Source organism: Enoplosus armatus, chromosome 12, assembly GCF_043641665.1.
Source record: "Enoplosus armatus isolate fEnoArm2 chromosome 12, fEnoArm2.hap1, whole genome shotgun sequence".
Lineage (NCBI taxonomy): Eukaryota > Metazoa > Chordata > Actinopteri > Centrarchiformes > Enoplosidae > Enoplosus > Enoplosus armatus.
In genome coordinates this window covers 14,990,798-15,012,106 of record NC_092191.1, presented here as the reverse complement: position 1 = coordinate 15,012,106, position 21,309 = coordinate 14,990,798, and the positions used below count along the sequence as shown (strand labels likewise).

Below are 21,309 nucleotides of genomic sequence, written 5' to 3'. Positions count from 1 at the left end.
AACTGGCTGAGCCAAAGAGCATCAGGCCAGCCAGACAGGAGAGGGTCCTCATTATTAACCACAGCTTGATGCAAAAGGCTCGAAATGATGCTCCTAAAAAGGTGGATCAAACAGAATTGGACAGGAAACAAGTGAAATAAAGAGGGTGAAACCAATGAATGAACCAAGAAACTAAAAAGGATTCGAAAAGTAAGCAGAAGAGTACCAACCGCAATTTCCCTTTTTTTGTAAATGACGTCTACAGTAAAAAAAGAAAGAAAAGAAACACACGGCAAACCCAAACTAAGAAACAATTAGAATGATATCTACCGAACAATGTAGTTTGTTTACCATAGCGTGTCCAATGCCTGAGTGCTTTGTGGAAAAGGGGGGAGAAAGGAAATTAAAAACTGTGAACAGAATAACGATTGTTACTCAAATAATATATGATGGTCAATACTGTTAGTACATTGTTAAACGGCAAAACCCATACTGGTTAGTAGAATGACACATTCCATGAATGATGTTAGTTTGTTTCCAAAGCATGTTAGTAACATAGAGAAAAAGGGCAAAATAAGTTTAACAAGAAAAAAGAAGACCAAGGAAATAACAAGAATGCTCCACAAGAGTTGCCAGGGTTCAACCAGTGACTCCCTAAGTTCCTCATGTTGTTTTTGCACCAAGTTCTGTATGTGACCAGACCGTTGAGTAGCAGAAAAAACTCCCTTACCCAAGTCCTGACAAAAGGTTATGACTGACAGACATCAAATGGATCATAAGAAAGAATGCCTAAAGCACATCAGTTGACCCTCTTTAACAAAGTCCTAAGTTCAAGACTATTGAAAAGCTTTATTTCTTTTACTGGTATTAGTATTTGTGTTCTTTGGTACTTGGTTTTAGGCTTGAGACCAATCCAGTGTATCAGACCTTCCGCCGCTCATACAATACTGTACCTCCGTTTGGTCTTATTGATGAACTTTAGGATCACTTTACTGCAATGAGACAAAGCAAAGAAGACCCTGACACAGAATGAGGAGGATGGCAATTTTGATTCCCCCACAGAGCATGCACTCAATATGCTTGGTTTCCGTTCACAATTTGAATGCAGGGAATGTTCAAGCTGGCCAAATCCTTAGGTTTGTCAATAATCAATTTGCCGATTATGCAAAAGAAGCAGCTTTGGTACTGAGGTGAAGACAAACGTTTCCCACCAAATGAGCAGTAACAAATTTAGAAATGTTGTCTTAATGATGCTTTTGTAAAGCTTTCTGTCCTTATGTAGGTCAAAATAATCTGTGGGATCCTGTAGAGTAAAAAGAAAGATATACGTGCCATTATGTTTAACACAGGCTAAGCAGTTTTAACGGGTTCTACATGCTTTCTAGGCAAACTTGAAATGCAAATTCTTTTTGAAGGCCACAGTCTACTTGATATTAAAAATGTTTTTGCATCCACTTATTTTCAGCACCTGAAGATGCTCAACCTAACCCTAACCTAACTCTAACCTTGACAACGCTCTGATGTAATATGTCTCCACCCGGCTTCTTCAGTTCTATGGAACAATGCCCCTCCTGTCCTGCAGGCTTTGGCCAGTGATCTGCACCACATGGGATCTTAGCATGCCGTCAACAACATCCAGGAGCACCCCAATTGTCTAGATTGTCTTGAAACGGCAGCAGTGTATGCATAGTGCACCTGGTACAAATTTAAATTAATCTGTTTGCAACGCAACAAACACTCACTGGCCTCTGTAGCTTCACTCTTGCCAGGATAATCTGTTCTTGCAGGTGGATGCGCTTGCACAATCGCTACAACCAAAGGCTCTGCTTTATACCTTTCCTTCATCCCATCTGACTCTTGGTGAGAATCAGGCAAGAACCAGTTCTGCTGAGACCTGGTGAGTCCCCCATTTATGAGAAGCATTGCCACAGGCGAATGACACTATCGGTGGTAGGTCTTGAAAGGACCATCCTCTGATGTTAACAAATGTAAGAGGCACAAGCTGTTGAGTGTGATTTCTATAGAAGTCCAATTCGTAAGAAATCTTGTACTGTCTAACCAGGTCACAGTGTCTTTACATAGTCTCTAAAGAGTTGTTAATGCAGAGGTGAGTCTTCAAGGCCAAGTAGGAGAGCTATCACAGCCTATAGATCCCATTGGAGGGTTTAGCCTGTGCTCATAGAACGTTGATTCTAAAGTGTAACCCTATATTTGGTTACGTTTTACATGTATGTTTATACTTTGTCTGAAAAGTAGACTTCTTATAAAGTCTAATGTGTTAAAATGTTCTTATTGACTTAATGCTAATCCCTCAACAGTGATGTCATCCTTAATAGAAATTAGTGCTCAATAACAGTACCAACATCTTAAGAAGCGCTGCCAAACTAACATTAAAATGTTTTAGTGACAGATAAACCACTAAAATATACAGACTATTGTCACTGCACTGACATTTGAGTTCAGTCATATTTCAATTTCACTTAAATACTTAAAACAGTGAATATTGTAGTTGCTTTTAAGGGCACATAAGTCACACTTGTTCACTGTATGTTAATTTAAACTAGGTAGAACACATTAAACCCAAATAAATGTCACACTTTTCATTTGTTGTCAAACATCTGAATGAGCCTGAATGCTTTGAATGCTGTTTTAAAGCAATGTCTTCTTTTTCCCCTTCAACCTGTAACTTAATAGAGGTCCTGATGCACATCTAGATGTCCCTGCTCACTTGTGGCTCTGTTTTATCTCCACCATAAACCATCATGATTCAATTTAGCAATCCAATTACAATGTCTGGAAAAAAAATAATATATTGTAGGATGGTAATGATTTAAGTGCGTTTGTTTTGATTCATTTACTGAGTCTCTGCATCACCCTCTGTACTGTTACCTGACGTAGATTCCTTGTTACTTTGACATCATGCCAATCATTGTCATTAAATTTCCCATTGACTGGCTCCACAAGAGCTTCAAAGGCTCCAGACCCCAAATTAATGACGAGTGAGACAGCCCCATTTTTCAGTGCCAGGTTGACGTAATCAGCTGATTTGCCCGTGTGCAGCATCAGTCCATTCCTCTGTAGGGTTTTGAATGACAATGTGATTTCATCACTGCTGCTTTGAATCGGGTTCAAGGACAAGTCGTAGCAGAAGAACTCAGATCCTTTGAAGGTTGCGACATACTCTTCTTTTCCTGCGAAGACAAACAAAGAGAAATGTGTTGCATTAATATCTTGGACTCTTGGGTGCCAGTTGGGAAGCTGTCAGAAAAATGAGAAAGAATGTCTCAAAAATGTTGGCTTAGTAATAAACACACTGAAATTGGAGAAAGGCGGCAAGCTGAAATGTGATGGAAGGTACATTTAAAGATATGCTTACTAGCTGTCAATGACCAGCTAGCACCTACCTTCGCCAGAGAGCACTGCGCATAGCACTGCATTAGGTCTTACCTATTATATGTCATGTACTGTTTCTCTTATTGTGTCTTTGTGATCACGGTAGGGGAACTGCAAGTACTGACTGCTACATCAACATGCAGCTGTAGACTACAGCTTCCCTACATGGCAATCGTGAACATGCACGTACAGTATTCACAAACTGTATGCCTGCTTATGTACCAAATGCTAACAGAACTTGTTGTGGATAATTTACATCAGCCTCATGAGGAGATTTTAGAATAGTAAACATCATGTCAGCCCATCTGATCCTACACCACATTCAGACATAATAATTAGGCATGCATGCATAAAACAATGTGATATTAAAGTACCCTACAGCCACATAACATAAAAATATATCCTGCTGCACGTTCACATCAAGTATGCGATGCATTATTGTCACCAGGTAATTTGAAGTCTATACACACTCCTCAGGCAGCCACTCAGAGACGTGCACACACATTTAAAGAGTACCTCAAACAAGGAAAGCGCAACAATATGACCCATTCACTTGTGTTAGTGTTGGCTTTGTGCTGACAATATGAAATCATGAAATCTGATTTGAACAAAACAGTGAATATCAGTGAGAAATAAATAGTAGTAGTAAAGTAGTAAAAGTACCAACAGCAATCACAGTGAATCCTATGACTGTGGGCCAAAGTTTGAATTCATTTATATTTCTTACATCAACCAATAGCAATGTCTTTATACTTCTACAAATCGATATTTGTGGTATAAAGGTTTCTTAATAAATTCTTTCTTTTTTACGACTCTCTTAAACCTAGATGTGTATTGCCCAGCTCCCCAATAAACACCAGTATTTATCCAGTTTCCTGCTCAACAATCTCCCAGAAGTATTCAAGCAGAAAGCATCCCTGTGACAGTGTCATATGGACTCCTCCCACCATTAAAAACACTCAAATAATTCAGCTACATACGCCTGTCAATACATTTGAGCAAGTCCGCACTCATCAGCCGTCAGACATCCTCAGATATAACAGGGGCTTGACAAAGCAAAAATAACCTTGAGAAAAACCTTAACACTGTTATTGTGAGATGAAAACAAAGCGGCACTGAGCGTCAGAGGGTGATGCATGTGAACACCCATTAGGAAGCGTTTAAAAACAGGTTTAGACGGATAACAAGCCATTAAAGCCACAAGCAGAAAATAAACCACCAAAACACAAATGGACCAAAGCATTCAATTATCATAAATGGGGAGCGCTGCACATTTATATATGCTTGCCAAACAAACGTGGACACACATTCAAATACACACACACACACACACACACACACACACGCTTAGAGTAGCATCCAGGCATACAACAACACAACAAACAAAAGGGGTTGCTGTCCACAACAATTTGTCACCTCATTGATTCCCCCTTAAAGGCACTATAGTGCACCTCTGGGAAAGCTGCAAGGGGCCGTAATTGAAGTTGACTGGCTCTCACCACTCTTTGGTCATTCCTTCAATGTCTGAGCCCCCTATCAATGAAAATGAGAGACCTCTACCCTCTTCACTAAACCCTCCCATCCCTGCTCCACAAGCTCAGTGACCACATGACAAATAGAGCCAATAGTTTGGGGTCATTCTCATCTCTCTCTCCACACATCCCCATGCCTGCACTTCACAGTTAATTCCCCTGACCAACGGAGAATGAATTGCGAATGAATTGTGTACAGCAGGGACGTTGTTAGGAATTTACAACACTTGGGGCTCAGCCCAGAGGCAGTTTCAGGAAAAGGGACGTACATCTCCTTAGAGAATCGTGTTTCCATTCAAACACCAGCAGCCCGGTGCACTCTGATGTAAACACGTGTACGTCTAAATGAGCAGAACAATTTGAACATCAGTCAGCACTCAGCTGCAGTATATTTATTAAAATACAATGTGTTAAATCCAAAAGGGGATGAACGTGAGATGATTGTTCTAATAACTACCTAACTCGCATATTAAAGACACAAGACATATTTTTTACGATGATATTGACACTGGCAAAGCATGACTTGTTAAGCTTCAGACATTTAGCGTTTGGAGGCATTTCACCATCAAGCTCTCAGCCAAGTCAAGTGTCAGGCCAAGCTCGCTCTCAAACTTCCATCTGGCCACTAATGGTAGTCAGCTCCTAAGCACACAGCTGGTTCCTTTTAGCTGTCTTTCCATATTTGGATAACAAGCCAAGCCTCTTCTAGGCAAACTGTATTCCTTATTTTTAGAAAAAGTGCTTGCCTTTAGTTGGTATAGTATTTTCTGTCTTTACTGTCCTGTTTTTTCAAACCCATGTCGAAGTGTCCTTGAGCGAGACACTGAACCCTAAGTTGCCGCCATGCAAGGTGCCAGCTTGGTTGCCATCGGTGTGTGAATGTGTGAGCGAATGGGTGAATGAGACTTAGCTGTGAAGTGCTTTGGGAACTGTGGAGGTTGAAAAGCGCTCTATAAGTGAGATCATTTACCATTTACTACGTGTCAGCTATTTTGCAGTTTTTACAGCTAACATGTTAGCAAACAAGTACCTGCTTAAACTTCCAGTAGATTTAGAGAAATATGGGTTAACCTTTGGAGTCCTATTTCAAACCACATTTAAAATTTGAGTCCAGTATTCACTGGTGTTTGTAATAAAACTGTTAACTTGAAATGTTCAGTTCAGTCTCACTACTCTCATCAACCTCATTTCCAGCCACAGCAGGCAGCTATTTTCAGCGTCTGATACCTGACCAGTACTAAGCAGCAGACGAAGTTAGCAGCGAGCTGGTGAACATAGTGCAGCATTTAGCAGCTAAACAGCCAAATAAGAGTTGGTGGGGACAAAAACAAAGCTAATTATTAAGACTTAAATCTGTTGGTTGGCCAGAAACACGACTCTAAATGAATGCTATTGTCACTCTGTGTCTGCTGGATCTGTTTCAAAACACAGTCAAACGTGTGTGATGTTCAGATCGTTATAAAGAGTTCTGAAAACGGGTTGATGTTCCTTTAACAGTAGCTTTGTATAATCAGCACAAGCTTGTGACAAGTTAGCTGAGAGTGGCTGAGAGCTGCAAAGCGAGGAGGTGTAAAAAAAATATATAAAGAATGAATTGTATAAAATACAGCTTACACCTTAATGCGTTGGCTTTAAATGCCATGTATACTATACAACTATTAATTTGAGTAAAACAAGTATTTTAGTTGTTTTACTCAAATTACATATGACCATCACTGGCAGCAACCCATACCCAAAAAACAGACACAGGTATAACAAATGCTGGGTGGTTTGCGTGATGGTGTGTAGCTCAACGCTCACATGTCATATTTTTAAGCAGGATCATGTAAAATACTGACTACTAAATCAATCACACCCCACCTCCTTTGAGGAGTAAGCACATTCTGAAAGTACAATTTGACATTTTTGGCAATTATCCCCTCTACATATGCTTAAAAGGGATCATGTCTTCCACCTGAATTCACCTCATTAGACTACTATATGCAAAGTGTGTCCTGAATATGTGTTTCCGAGCCTTGACAGGAAGGCCATAGATACGCAACTGGTGAGCAGTATGTACACCTGTGTGTCACAACAGATGCAGCAACCTGCACTGTTAATATGAAGCAGCCATGTGTCACTCAGATGTGCCATTTCCTTCAGAAAAAAAAGGCTACTTGATCTGGAGGAAGACTACTGTTTTGTCATTGTGTTCTCCTGGGTATTTGGGCGTGTCCCACTTGTCTCTCTTCGCTCTCCTGGTCTACAGTCAATCAAACTACAGCAAGCTGCCGGCACCTTAATGCCCTTGAGTCACGACACTGAATGGGAACATGGATGAGAGCCAGCTCCTTTAGTCTGTTTTCAGAGAACAGAGGACAGAAAAAGACATGAACAGTGAAAATGTAGCTCCTGGGGAAAGGCCATAAATAGACACATAGGTAAAAACTTGTCACAGTCTGTTGTTCTGAGTCATTCAACCCCTTTTCAAACAAAAACAGATTATTGGGGTCTTCACTGACACCCAATTTACACCAAGATGTTCACAAGCTGTAGAATTTAACATTAGAAGAACATGCTTTAAATGTCATGCGCTTTGACACTCTGATTTTCCCACAATCTCTTCTGAATTTAGGATTGTCCACTACCCTATAAATAACTGTTAATCAATAGCATGTAATTGTAATTCTCTATGGTCACATTACACTTGTGGTTGTGGTGCAGAACTAACTACGCATATTGATGGAAGTAATGCAATTATTCGTCACTCAAATTAAATTAGTGTCACAAAGAGTCAAAGAGGTATTGTGCTGCATGATGCTACTACAAACAGTTATGAGTGCCTCACTGCAAAAATAGAAGAGGCATCATAAATGTCTCCGAACTATCATTTAACCCTCAGTTAATAGAAGCTGAGCAGGTAGAACCAAATCACTAATTCATTATGAAGCACCGAGGGGCCACAAGCAGGAGCATATGTACAACAGTGCCAGCATGTGACCGAGCGACCAGGAGGCTCCTCATCAGTCACTTTGCTCTGACACTAATCTGGCATCTGCTACTCTGTGGCTTCTTTTTAAATTAGCTTGCACCCAGGGGAGCACACTGCCTGTCAACATCAAATCATGACACAACAGTTGGAAACAGACTTGGCAGAATATGTCGAGAATTACCTATGAAATGAACATCAGGGGTTGCTTTGATTGTGATTGCCATTATTCCAGTCCGTGACATTTTTGACCTGACGATGTAAGTGATACACTTGTCAGAAACGCGGGGAACAAACTACAGGTGAAATGATGAACAAATGATTCACCAGTTCAAATACAAACATTGTACGTTTGTACATATGTTTTAAGTCGCTAAAACCATTTCACACATACTGCATTAATAAAAACTCAGTTCATATCATTGTTAATGACATAAATATGATTGTCCTCCAGTGTCAACAGAGACAGAACACAGGGTGACACATAACAAGCAGGATCCATGGCTATTTTAAGGGGGCTGAAGTAGGGGCCATTATTGGCATTGTAAACAGTAATAATAATAATTAACAGTCACAGTTGTGTTATTATTGTTATGTTGCCCATCTCCAATGGTGTCGTCTTGTTCATGACAGTCCCCAGCATTAACTGTGACTACACCATGAAAACTCTGCATTGCTGTTTCCCTGTCAGAGATCTCACTAACACCCAACCTCCTCACACCACTAGAAATACCCTTCTTCAGCTCTCAGCAACAGGCTGAAGTAAAAAGAGCTTGTTGTGCCACACTCAGTTTTCTAAGGTTCAAAGGAAGTTCACAGTTCTGGTAAAAAAAAAAAAGAAAGACACACTTCCAAAGTAGCACCTGTGGATTCTTAAGGACTAGATGTGCCATAAATAAAATTGGAGGCAATGTGGAGACCAAAGTTGTGTAATCGCCTGTGGCGAGGCTCCGTGACTGACACTGGATTTCACTCTGTTCCCAGTCACTATCTGTTTCCTTGTTTGACTGGCAGCCTATTAAAATGATACAGAAGTTAGTGTCTGGCAGCCTATTAAAATGATAGGACGTTAGCGTCATGAAGACGGCCTAAGCCTCTTACGTTATGACAGAGAGAAGAGTTTTGTGAAGTGCTGCATTCTTTGAGAACACGTTTTATTACATGATTATCACACCATTCAAACGACTTAATAAAACGTCTCAAACTGTTCTCAGCTCGCGAGGTAAGCATTCCCAATTCATGGTTGATGGTTGTATTTAATATCAATTTTTGTTTTTTTATGTCTCCAATAAACATTTAATCTCTGTGAAGCGGATTCTTTTTGTTGCTGATTGTGTTGACAGAGCAGCAGGAATGGGTGAGAAAGCCTCAATTAGCTCCGTTAAATGTATCCAGGCATTTAACTGAAGGAGTCAGCATGTGTGGATGTGTGTGAGCCTACACATTTTAAGTTCTGTCAGACACCACACTGTGTTAGCTTAACGTACAGTGTCATTTAGATTCACAGTATGAAGGATGTCTTGCTGTGCTCAGAGAGAGTCCCCTCCCCCGCTGTCAGTCTGCAGAAACACTTCGTCCATAGTAAATTTACTCATAATTGGCTTCACCATTCAGTTTGTCATTAAGTGTGGAAACAGGCGTCAATTAGGCACTTATTAGAACATGTGGCTCATAATATGTGGCTCATATTCAGCAAACTGATAGTCCTTCAAAGTGTATTCATGTGCAAATTTGTGTATGTGCTGGTGAACTGCAGAGAATGCAAGCTTTCTAGTTGTAGTTTTCTTGGTTGTCTTGCTTTAACTGTCTGAGATTATTTATAACGTGATATTTTGTTTAAATTAATTGCAATTAAGTGTATTATTACAAGGATTAAGCCAATGTATTTTCCACCTGTCACTTGGCACACATGATGAACAAATACATATTTTTCTAGGTTGGATCTAATGATTATTTAATCATCTATTAATCTATTGGTTAATCAGCATTGTTTAGATTGATTCATTAATTGTTTAGTCTATAAAATGTATTACTGAGTGAATTGTGCTTCTTATTCATTGTTAAGCTCCAATTTTTTAAGATGTTTGCCCTAGCATGAGAGTACCCTTCTGTATCTAGGCCGGGGTCAAAGCCCTCTGCATTTGAATTGATTCATTAAATTAAATTAAACTATTCAATAGAAATGCAGCCACATGACCACAACACAAAAAAATGCCTCCCAATACAACCAACTGACTGCCAACATGAGCTAGGTGGCTATAGCAATATAGCCAACACACTGCCTTGCTAGCAAAACAGTCCTGCATTAGTTAGCTGACAACCTGCCTGAACTCCTCAATGACCGGAAAACACAAACATATTTAAACATAACGTTACTCACAGACGATGAAGAATTACAGGCAGGGCTGGTGAATACACATTGCTCAGCTAAGTGCAGTGGCAACAGGCTCTAAACATCACATTTCTTACTACAGAAACTGTGCAGGAAGCACAGGGCTGAACCTGAGGAAATACTTCCCCTGTTGGCCAGGAGGTAAAACATGTTCTTAACATGATAGCCAGAATAATGTTTTGAAAGCAGGTAAAATTTTGCATCAAGCTAATAATGAAGTTTTATGTTTGTTCCATTTTGTTGTTGCTGTTGTTTGTTTCTTTGTTTCAATAATATATATATATATATATATATATATATATATATTTATTATTTTTCAATAATGTATCATCACATTTAGAGATGATGGTTGGGATAAAATAATGGAACCGCCTACAAATACGTGAACATCAAGACTGTAATTAGCAGTAGTAGTAGTAGTAGTAGTACTATTTTTTTTCCTTCAAACAGCTTAAATCCTCATTGGCTTTCTGTCATGCTGCATCCTGAACCATGTCTACCAAGTAATTGAACCTTCAAGAAGGAAAGCCTCCAGTTTTTTGAGGAACAAAGGAGGTGAAATTTACTTCATGTTCTGCTTTTCAGAACCTCCCCAATTCAACTGATTCACAGTGCATTTAGTCCTGAAACCACTGAAGTTGTAGGTATAAGCATGTAGTGACATTGGACTTGGAAAATGGGAACACCATAAGAGAAAACTCTTTGCACCACAGGGTGAATTTGGTTATGTAAATTAGCTACGTAGTCCATGATTTGTCATGCAAGGCAATCAAAACACCTAATGATTCCCACACAGCTGCTGCCAACAGCATCACAGATAGCACCATGTATAACAGCTGGCGACAGGGACTGCAGGTAGAAGGCATTGGAAACTCATCCAGATGCAGTGAAAAGGGTGAAAGATTCCTCATTAGACTGTTTTCTCATTGCTCAGTGTTCCGTGTTTTGTCACTATCAATATGTTGGATATCAAAGTAGACCAACATGAAAATAAACTGTATACTAACAATGATCACAACAGTCATGATAATGTTTTTTTTATTATTGTGACATGCATTTTAATTTTAGTGATATGCATATTGGGTGACATTCTTATGTCACAACAGTACGCAGCATAATATACTTATAACCTAAAAGACGGATTCCATTTATATGCATCTATCAATTCATATTGACAAAGATGAATAAACCATGGAGTGGAGCTTAGCAAAGTCAAACTAGATATTAGCTTGCTAGACTGTTCATCACAAAAAAAGAGCCGTGTTTACAGCAACTGCTGGCACAAAGCTAGAATGAAGGTCAAAGCTACACCCTGTTATTTATAGCCACTATCTTTATCAACATCTCTTCTAATTAAGTATGATAATGTGATGCATATAGGATTTTTCAAAGGTTATGACATCATCATGATGTATGCTGTAAGTTTCTAAAATCTGAAATAACAGTTTGGTGGTCAGAGTGGTGGAAACCAGCCAATAAAATCAGATAACATTTAGAACTAACAAAGACTCAAACAGTAATTTTAGTGTGTGCCAGCCAGATCACACACAGTCCACGTCTGCTCACTCTAATTGGCAGTGTCTCAATCAGGTGCGTAGGCAACCTTCCTCTGGGAGCAGCTCCCACGAGGACGCAAAGCCACCTCATCCACAGCTGGAAATGGCATCACAACTTAATGCATACACCTGTGCACACATTCAGGCATGCATGAAAACAAACACACAATAGACATTGGAACTGATGCGGACACGCACAAGCTCCACAGAAACACACAACACACTAACGAGTATCTTCTCCTGAATACCCTTGACACATAAACTGGATGAAATTCAAACAACATCACTGACTCCTACAATGTCTTCATCACAAACTGCAATCTCCTCTTAGCAGGAAAGGTGTTTCAGACAGCTTACAAAACAAGATGTTATGTGCAGATTCACTAGCCACATTCATCTGCATGTCAGAGAAAATATTTTTTTATTCAAACTGACCACTCTGCAGTAACATCTCATTTTCTCATCCCGGGATGCTTTTAAGATATTTCATAGCATTTAAAACACAATTACACAGAACAAGCTCAGTGTCCACTTGAATGACAATATCACAATCGCAGATTTTTGCAACAAAATAGGAAAAGGTGTGTGTGTGTGTGTGTGTGTGTGTGTGTGTGTGTGTGTGTGGGGGGGGGGGGGGGGGGGGGGGGTACATACTCTGTTGAAAGGGTTCTATGAGCATCACCAGAGGGTTTACAAGAAAAGTGGAAAAAGCTTCCTGTTTAAAACTATGGAAGATTCTCGAGATCAAATATATGTCTGATATAAAAAATGGGCAGACATTTATAGGTGGCAGCTGGGCAATTAAACTAGATCTTTCGGTGCACTCCCCCACCGACACGAACATTTCTGTGTTTCTGAGTGGGTTTAACAAATGACTCCCCCAAAAGCAGCATCTTGAGGACTTAATGGCCCTGGCACGAGGAAGTCAATCTCTTGACGATATACAGGAGCCTCTTTTTATCCGACACACGGAGCGGGGGAAAGGGTAAAAGTAGCCAAGCCTCTCCAGTTCTTTGAGTTTATAAATATCAAGAGGCAACTAACTCTAACAGGACATCAAAATATAAGAAAAACTATGAACACAAACGCTCACAGACAAACCGAAACTGAACAGCACACTTCCAGCTGCAAGGCTCTCATTTGCTCTCAGCCCATTACAGAATCACAACAGCATTACAGTGAAGAGGGAGTGTAATGTGCTGAATACTAATCTGCAAAGCCCAATCCATTTCTACAGAGTAAATCCAGGGGATAATAATGTAAGCCTTGGGGAGATGGGGGGGATCAATATCCTCATCAAAAGAGAGGCATTTTGATATTAATGTATAGTTACCACTTTACTTAACCATACATATAGTTAAAAAGCAGGAGACTGTAAACGTTATTTATATATTTTTTCCTCCTATAGGAAATGTAATGAACCCATCAGCACTAATTTATCATACCTGGTGATAATATTTGAGTGATTATTTACGATGAAAACCAATTAACTGCATGAACAGGTGTGTAGTAACATTTGATAGCAGCTTTCTGTCTGAATGAGCCACATTTAAATCTTTAAATAAGCATCTTAACAAGCTCACTTTGGATGTACCCTTGTCAAGGTTGCCAGCACAGACCTAACATGCACGCTGCGAGAGAGCAGCAGAGGTTACTGTCCACTTTTGATTACCGGAGTGGGGGAAGCAGTGTCTGACTGTAAAGGACTGGCATTTGGCAGATGTCTAATTTGGGTCATATACATGGTGGAGACATTCCTCAGATAAGAGCAAAGTCAAGAGGCGCTCAGCCATGTCATTGCACAGAAATAATTCATGTGCTAATTACACTGCCAGTGTGTCTCAGGATGATTTCCGTGCAGAGCCGCTCTTGTCTTCCCAGCTCTCAGCTCTGAGATCCACTCTCAGTCTGACACAGCATGAATCCTTGATAGTGAGCAGACACCCAGACACATCAGCAAAGACACTTTCTTGTCCTTATCCTCAGTGCTCATCCCTCATTGCCCAGACAATGCATACATCAACTTAAGTATTAAGCTACAGAGCTCCAGCATGTCCTTGGTTGGACTGTTTATCGCACAAACAAGGAATTACACTGCTGTTATCTGCCATTCGGATATATTTTAACCAATTGTTTTTGCTCAGTTTGACTTATCTAGTATTTTCCCACACTGGAAAGCTCATCAATGCTAATATAAACATAAATACAATATAAAAAATATGTATGTGTACATTCCTGTCAGGGCATTAAGTAAAGCTCATATAGAGAATTCCTTCACTACTTTCTGTCATGAAATGAAAGACAAAGTCAATGTGAATGAATTCTGAGAAGCAGAAAGAAGGAAAAAGAGACAGAGAGGGAGAGAACCAGACAGAGCGATTCAAATAGATTTTGCTGCCAATTGTTTACCACTATCATGAATGAAAAAAAAAATCCAATGCATTTGCTCTGCTGGGTGATGTGAAGTTTTCTGCCAAAGATTTACTGCTGCATCGTATGTCAGTGGCACTCAGACCTCAATAAAAGCAAAAACGACTTAATCAGCTGTGGCAGAAACATTTACTGGTGTATTTTATGAGCTGCCGAAATTAATCAAACCATATAATTTGGAAAAGTCATCATCATCTGGGTCACTGCCATAGCCTTCATTCCCCACAAGATCAGAGCGTGACTAAAGAAGTCCACAAACAACAACCAGACCTTCTATCAACAAAGATACCATTCAATTATTTACAGAATTATGTAAATTACTAGCATATAAGTGAAAATGTGTCTTCTAATCATTCAATCGATTTCCAAATGACAGTTGCGCTAATAGTTTTAGTCCGAAATCTAATTTAAATTAACTTTCATTTTCACTAACAAACTACAAAAATGGGACCCAGCGTGTAAAGAAAGAGCATTTTTCTTTTTCTTTTTGATGTCTCTGTGTTAGCAACTTCCCAGCATCATGTCTTCCAGTGGCACACCTATACACTTTTGTTCTTCCAGTTCCAAAGTCAACACAATGAGATCAGATTGTTCATTCATGCTTTTCATACTCTGACACTGGCGAAGTGGCCTGTCTGTCCGGACCAGTTCTTTCAGGTGCAGTGAGGTGTACTTGAGATAAATCTATCCTGAATCTAAACCAAATCTTCCCAGCACATCACCTCCACTCTTTCTTACTCAGGCAAAAAGAGGGAACAAAGGGCCCTGCAGTCTGGTGTTGTGCACACCTTTTTTTATTTTTCAAATCGTGTTTTGTTTTTTGTTTTTTGTCAGATTTTCAGTGGTCACTCAGCAGAGGTTTGCCAATAGCCTGCGCGTGTTAACTCCTCCTGGTGAAAGAACACGGCACAGCACGCTGAGCAGCATCATTGCATGTTTAAAAATGCGCTCCAATGAACAAATCGCTGCAGGACAATGAAGCTTGACAGAATCCCAGCATCACCTCGCTGAGCTGCTGGGCAAGGTCACCAACACCAGAGAGCGTTTTTGTTCTCGTTGGCTGAAGGATGGCCGTTTTTTAAACTTCCATTGTTATATTTATAACACTCTCGGATTGCTTTGGTTTTTATATTTAATATCTTTATTAGCTGTTAAAAACAGCAGCCGTCCAATTATTTTCTTTCATGTCGGACTGAATAATAGTGATGGAAATTACGGCTCTTTGAAGAGAGCCGGTGTAGGTACCACATATGCTCGCCTGGCAGATCTGCTCGGGGTCCTGCATTTACAGATGACGCAACGATGACATTATGATTGGCTATACGTCTTTTTCACAGTTATTTTGTGTCTTTGTTTTCTTGTCATTTACAAAATTAAAGCTTAGTACAGCTAAGTACTAAGCTTTAGTACTAAGTACTAAGAACTAAGTACAGCATTTAAAACAAAACATTCCATCTACTTTAAATGTATCATATAAAAACATTTTTACATTAACACATACATTGTGAACTTACACTTCTTTTGCATTTTTTTTAGGTGGCAGAGGTTACTAGGTTGATCTGCGAAATAATCACTGGGATAAATATTTGGATCAACTTAGACATCCCACCAATATAATTTCATTTCTTATGTCTAGACTAGGTTTAGCAGCACTAAATTACTCGTATTGCCAGACCTAATGTCAATGATCTGCATTGTAAACAAGGTGACGCCATACCCCTCTGCTTTGTCAGTGAATATACTATTTTGAATTTACCCTCTGTATGTGTTATGTAAATAAAGTCACCTTACCTTGAATTCAATTCATGCAACACTGTGACTGGCTGGTTCTCATTGTTCACAGAAAGGGGAGTGGATTTACTGCAGGCAGTGAAATTTGGGCAAAATGATAAAAAGAACAGCTCTTGCCAAGTACGACTTCGTTTGTAACAAAGAGCCGGATCGGATCGTTCGTGAACGTAACATCACTGCTGGGTAACAACTGGCCCAAACATCTCCTGCAGATACGTCATGGGCTTTACTGTCTATGTGATGTTGCATTAATACATACACAGAGGAATTTCCCCAGGACCTACTGTGTGCATTTAACATCAACACGCCCAGTGCCTTTTCTCTCCCAAGTTGCCTGTTGCAATGCCAGCACTGTACTGAGGGGGATTTGAGCATGGAAAGACAACACATTTCTCTTTGTGTCTAGCAGAAAGCCTCCCAGCTATGAGTAAGATCACACTGAGGTATCCATAGCAGTGGAGAACCAGAGGCACAAGTGTTTGTACTGAGCCAAACACTCCATGGCAATGGAGATGAAACCCAGGTAAAAGCACAATGCCTGATACCAGAAAGAATACTGTACTGTCCCCACTTCAAAGGCTGAAACAGCTCACTAAAGTTGTGCTAAAAATAAAGACTACAGCACGGCGTTTTCACTTAACAGGTGAGAGGGAATCATGGTCCCGCTTTACGGCTCAGCTTCAAAACAAATAGCACTCTCGAGGCTTTAATGAAATCCAGTCTGGTAAGAGGATAAATAAATATATAGACTAATTAAACGGCCCTGTAAGGGGATGCGGACTGAGATGCTATTGTGCTATCGTTAATCTATCCCTCAGTTTTGCAGTCTGCTTAATCAGATCAGTCCATTGCTCTTATCATATTGACGCTTCTGTCCTCACTGAGGTTTGTTCACAGAGGGTTGTTTTATATGGCCACCCCTCCCTCCACTTCCATCACCTCAGCAATTGATTGTGGCAGGACCCCCTCCCCACCTTTATCTACAGGGGGAGATTGTCCACCGGCAAAGATGCTGACCTATGGAGGGAAGATTACTCACTTTGGGGTGTCCCTGTTTCAGCAGCACTATGGCCCTGCTGACACTAGACCAAGGTCGTTTCATAATGGGTTGTCCAGCTGCCACTCTGCTGTCAACAGGCCTGACTGATGAAGGAGAGTGTAGCCAGTTATGGTGACAGGAGTCAAGGCTACGGCAACTTGATAAAGATCAGCCTCTATCAGGAGTGAACACAGCAAAGAAAGAGGGATAGAAAAAAGATGATCCTGCATTTTGCCCCCTAAGCCTTCAAAATGGTGACAAATAGATCTGCTTTGTAGCTTGCGTCTGCGAGCCGATCTGTTTTGCATTCTGCTGATAGATGCAGCAGCCATGCCACAGGAATAAATGCATGTGATCGGCGAGAGCAGTCATCACAGTGCAGCAATACCCTGAGAAGTATTGACTGTGTTACAGCTCTTTTCTCAGGTCGCTGTCAATTCTGTCAGTCCTATAAATTGATCAGTGGAGGTTCACATCCATCAGAGTGACTCATCCAACACAGATATGATGTTTCAGAGTCCAATTCTTTTCCATCCCCTGGGCTGAAATAGATGGAAGTTTGTAGTTTAAAGTGTGTTTGTTTCCTGTCTCTAAGAAAGTCCTTCTTGTATCCCTACTTTCAACATCTTTATCCATATATACTGTATATACCACATTTGATTTGTTGCAGACATTATGTGTGTTGGGCCCTGACGTGCATCTATGACCTTTTAACCTCTTAAAACCCAGATTAGCCTGAGGTGAACTGTAAATGGTTGTTTCTAGATCCTTGGTCTTGATGTGTGAGGTGACCACACTTTTGGTACCAGGTCTGTGTTTTTGCAACACCCTACCAGAGGAACTCACTGTCGGCTTTTATTTTTCTTTAGACACATCAAACAAGCCTTTTTATTCTAATTGCTGTTCCATTGCTCTTATTGTCTCTGCTGATTTTGCTTTTGTTTTGTTTCCACAATAGTGTATTCAGCTACAACATACAAGGTCCAATAAAGAATAAAAGAATAAGAATAATCTGACTCTGACTCAGTATTTCACAATATTATAGAGTACACAACTGCATAAATACAAGTAGGTACAGCCAGCAAGCAAAAACCTTGGTTTCAAAAGAATGTATCAAAACAATCAAATAACTTTAATTAAATCTCAATGGAAGCAAATTGTAGAAGTCCTTATTTGAATAGAAATGTATTACAGTAGAGTGAGGGGTGTAGTGAATATATTTAAGGATTTAAGGATAAGGAGTTGTCATACTGTATTGCTTCTGAAAAAAAGCTTATGTAATGAAAATTATATAGTTAAATCACTTCATGAAAAGACTTCGGTTTAGCTATTTGGCTCCACAAAGAATGGTTTACATAACTCACTCAATTAAAAAAGCATGTTATTTGCTTTAAGTCACAGGACTACTCTGTTTCCAGTCTGTGCATGTGTATTTTCTGTTTACTGTCTGCTTTGTCCTCATGCAGTGTTATCCTGGAAGAGACTCGGGACTTAATGGGATTTCCTTGTTTCAGCAGTTTAAAGACAAAGGAATAATTCAGTACATACATAGTCTAATTCCATTTTATTCCTTCTCCTGTAACAAATAAATATACCAAAGCCAACATGCATACAGTATGCAAAATACACATCCTACAAAACGCACTAAAAAATGTGCACGTGTGTGTGATCCCAGGCCTCTACTGACGCCTCTCATGAGGGCAGGACTCCATTTCTACAGCATGGCACAATAAAAGGCTGGAAAATTACAAATTAATTAAAAGAACAGGGTTGCTTTTTCTGTTCCTCTGAAGTGTGCTCCAGAGACTGGTGAGACGGGCTTAACAAGGGGTCCCAGCACGTGCTGCTTTTTGCTGCTTTAAGAAATATATACGAGACAAAGTGGGACAGGGGACAGGGTAGGCTGTTCGGGGAGATCTTTTTAGTCCCCCTTTTTTAAACTGTCTTACTCCCCTGCTCTACATAAAACACTGTCACTGTGGTCCACATGTATCACTGCAGCTTGGTATAATTATTCTGCTTTTCTCATTATAGTGAAATAGAAACTGATTACATGTAATTCAACCTGCTCTGTTGTATCATAATGTCACATTAACTTTTGGTAGCACCCACAATCACACAGAGTAGGTCAGATTTCTGGCAGAAAAGGCAGTAAAATGAAAGGATCATGTTTCGTGTGCTACTTTCTGGAGAATCCTTCTCTAGCACTCTCCATGAGGGCCATAGCCCTGGGTGACTGAGCCTTTTACCTATCTGCAGCATCCAGCCACCTGCCATGGAAATCACGGCTGTTTCCGCCATATGCCTCAATGTTCTGCCAAGCCTCTCCGGTCTGTTCCGCCTTGAGCAAATTTCATTATGGGATGGCTGGGAGCACTCTGTGCTGCTCATTAAGGCTATCAGCGTGGCACGTCACCGTTTGTAACACGAGGGATGCAGGAGGTTGAACACCCCCAGCATAGAAGACCGCACAACAACTTCAGCAATTGTACAACTTTTGTTCAGGAATTCGGGCGTGATGACATATGGTCTTCTCCCAAGACCTACACACAAAGGTCATTCTGAGGATTACGCTGTATTTGAATTTTGAAATAAAAACTGAGTTGAGTAACGCTCTAGCCTTGCTTGGTCTGGTATGACAAGTAGCTTAGGGTGGCTAAGGTTAGCTAATGTTTATTTGTCACTTCTTGTGCTACTGTTACACTACATTTTAGCATTACCATCCTATAAATGTCGCTTGTGACCAGAGTTACAAAACTGCAGGTAACAACAGAAACAACACCACTTGATGCTATGGTACTAGATAAGTAATAACTCTCATCGACACAGAAATAAGGGAATTAATTTAAAAGGTTACCACTCTGATTTGCACATTCTGCATTAATTATACATATATAACACATGTTGTTTCTTTTAAATAACAATCCTTATCTGCTGTGGCGTATGTGGAGCTGAACAGCTAATATACTCCTGGCCGAGTAGTCTGGGTATCTGGCACACAATGCGTTTAATAAGACAGAGCTGATTCACTACAAGATAAGACTTCCTCCACTATCATACATGAGCCAGTGTTGTGTTGCCATGAGGCAGTGGCAGTTGCCCACTAACATGGTCAGCGTATAGCCAGATGGAGCTGAGCCACAGGGATCAAACGGAGAGTTCTGCTGCTGGAGGATTCCTGCCAGCTAACACCCACCACCCTGTGACATTTCAGTGTCGCACCACTCTCTATCTCTTTACTACCCTTGAAGAAGAAATGAGTTCACTTTGTTCAGGTATTACAGTCGCAGCGGTCTGAGGTGATTCTGAGCACCATAACAATAATAGCTTATCTCCCTGCCTGTCTTTTGCATTGTTTACTCACAATTGTATCCTCCTTTGTGTTCTCATGCGAGAAGGCCAATCTGTGGCCTGTGCATTGGAGAGGCAGAGTTTAGCCTCACTGTGCTTTGACGGGATGTTCACTCAGCCATACCGGTGCCATGCACCCAGAGCCATCATAGTGCATTAACCCCTGGATGCTGCCTGGCACTGTCTCACTGGACTGCAATTCCAGACTGCTTCTAGTCCTGAGGGTCCGCGGACCTCAAGCTGGCTGAGGGAAGGGAAGCCAGGGTCAAATAATGCTTAGAGAATTTAGAAAAACAAAGCAAAACAGAGAAGTAGAGGGGAAAAAAGAAACCGGGAGCGTCACTTGGCATGGAGATAGATAGATCTGTTGTTTTGTCCTCCTGACTCAAAGGTTTAATAGTTATAGTGTGTGAGTGATGCATGTTGAAAAGTGTATCGATCTCTTCTCAATAGACCCTTGTCAGAGATGGATGAGATACAATGGAAACCAATCAATGCAGCTAGTTACTTACTGGCTTTAACTGTCAATAAGCCTGTGCATCTAAGTCGCATTGGCTGCATTCTTACTCCATTTCTGTGGTGAGGATAAACAACATAGCAGGTTTAGAGACAAAGCTCAAACCTCACCTCTGATTTGTGTGCAATATTTTGCATTTAACATCTTAATCACCGAGCAGAGTTTGGCAGTATCAGGGCCTGTGCTGGGTCATGGCTACTGATGGATCAGAAGGTGTTTGGATGTGGCATGACCTCTGATCATTAACAGGAATCCACTGCAGGCTGACATTATTAATACACGTTCTGGTGTTGCCCATGAATTAAAAAAAATAGCAACAAGTAAACATATGAAATTTAAATACAATATTTGAATTTGTTAC

General features: G+C 40.4%; 1 protein-coding gene across 5 annotated transcripts in view; it reads right to left on the bottom strand.

The window, feature by feature from the left end:
* LOC139294223 (neurexin-1a) overlaps nt 1–21,309 on the bottom strand; it is a 235,322-nt gene that overhangs the window by 153,810 nt on the left and 60,203 nt on the right. For 2 of the 5 annotated variants that reach the window (XM_070916062.1, XM_070916061.1), the window contains 2 exons: nt 2,869–3,170; nt 310–354 (listed from right to left, as the gene is read on the bottom strand). In XM_070916062.1, coding sequence (XP_070772163.1) covers nt 310–354; nt 2,869–3,170 — 347 coding nt within the window. The remainder of the gene's footprint in view (nt 1–309; nt 355–2,868; nt 3,171–21,309) is intronic. The other 3 variants (XM_070916064.1, XM_070916063.1, XM_070916065.1) reach the window with 2 other exon arrangements.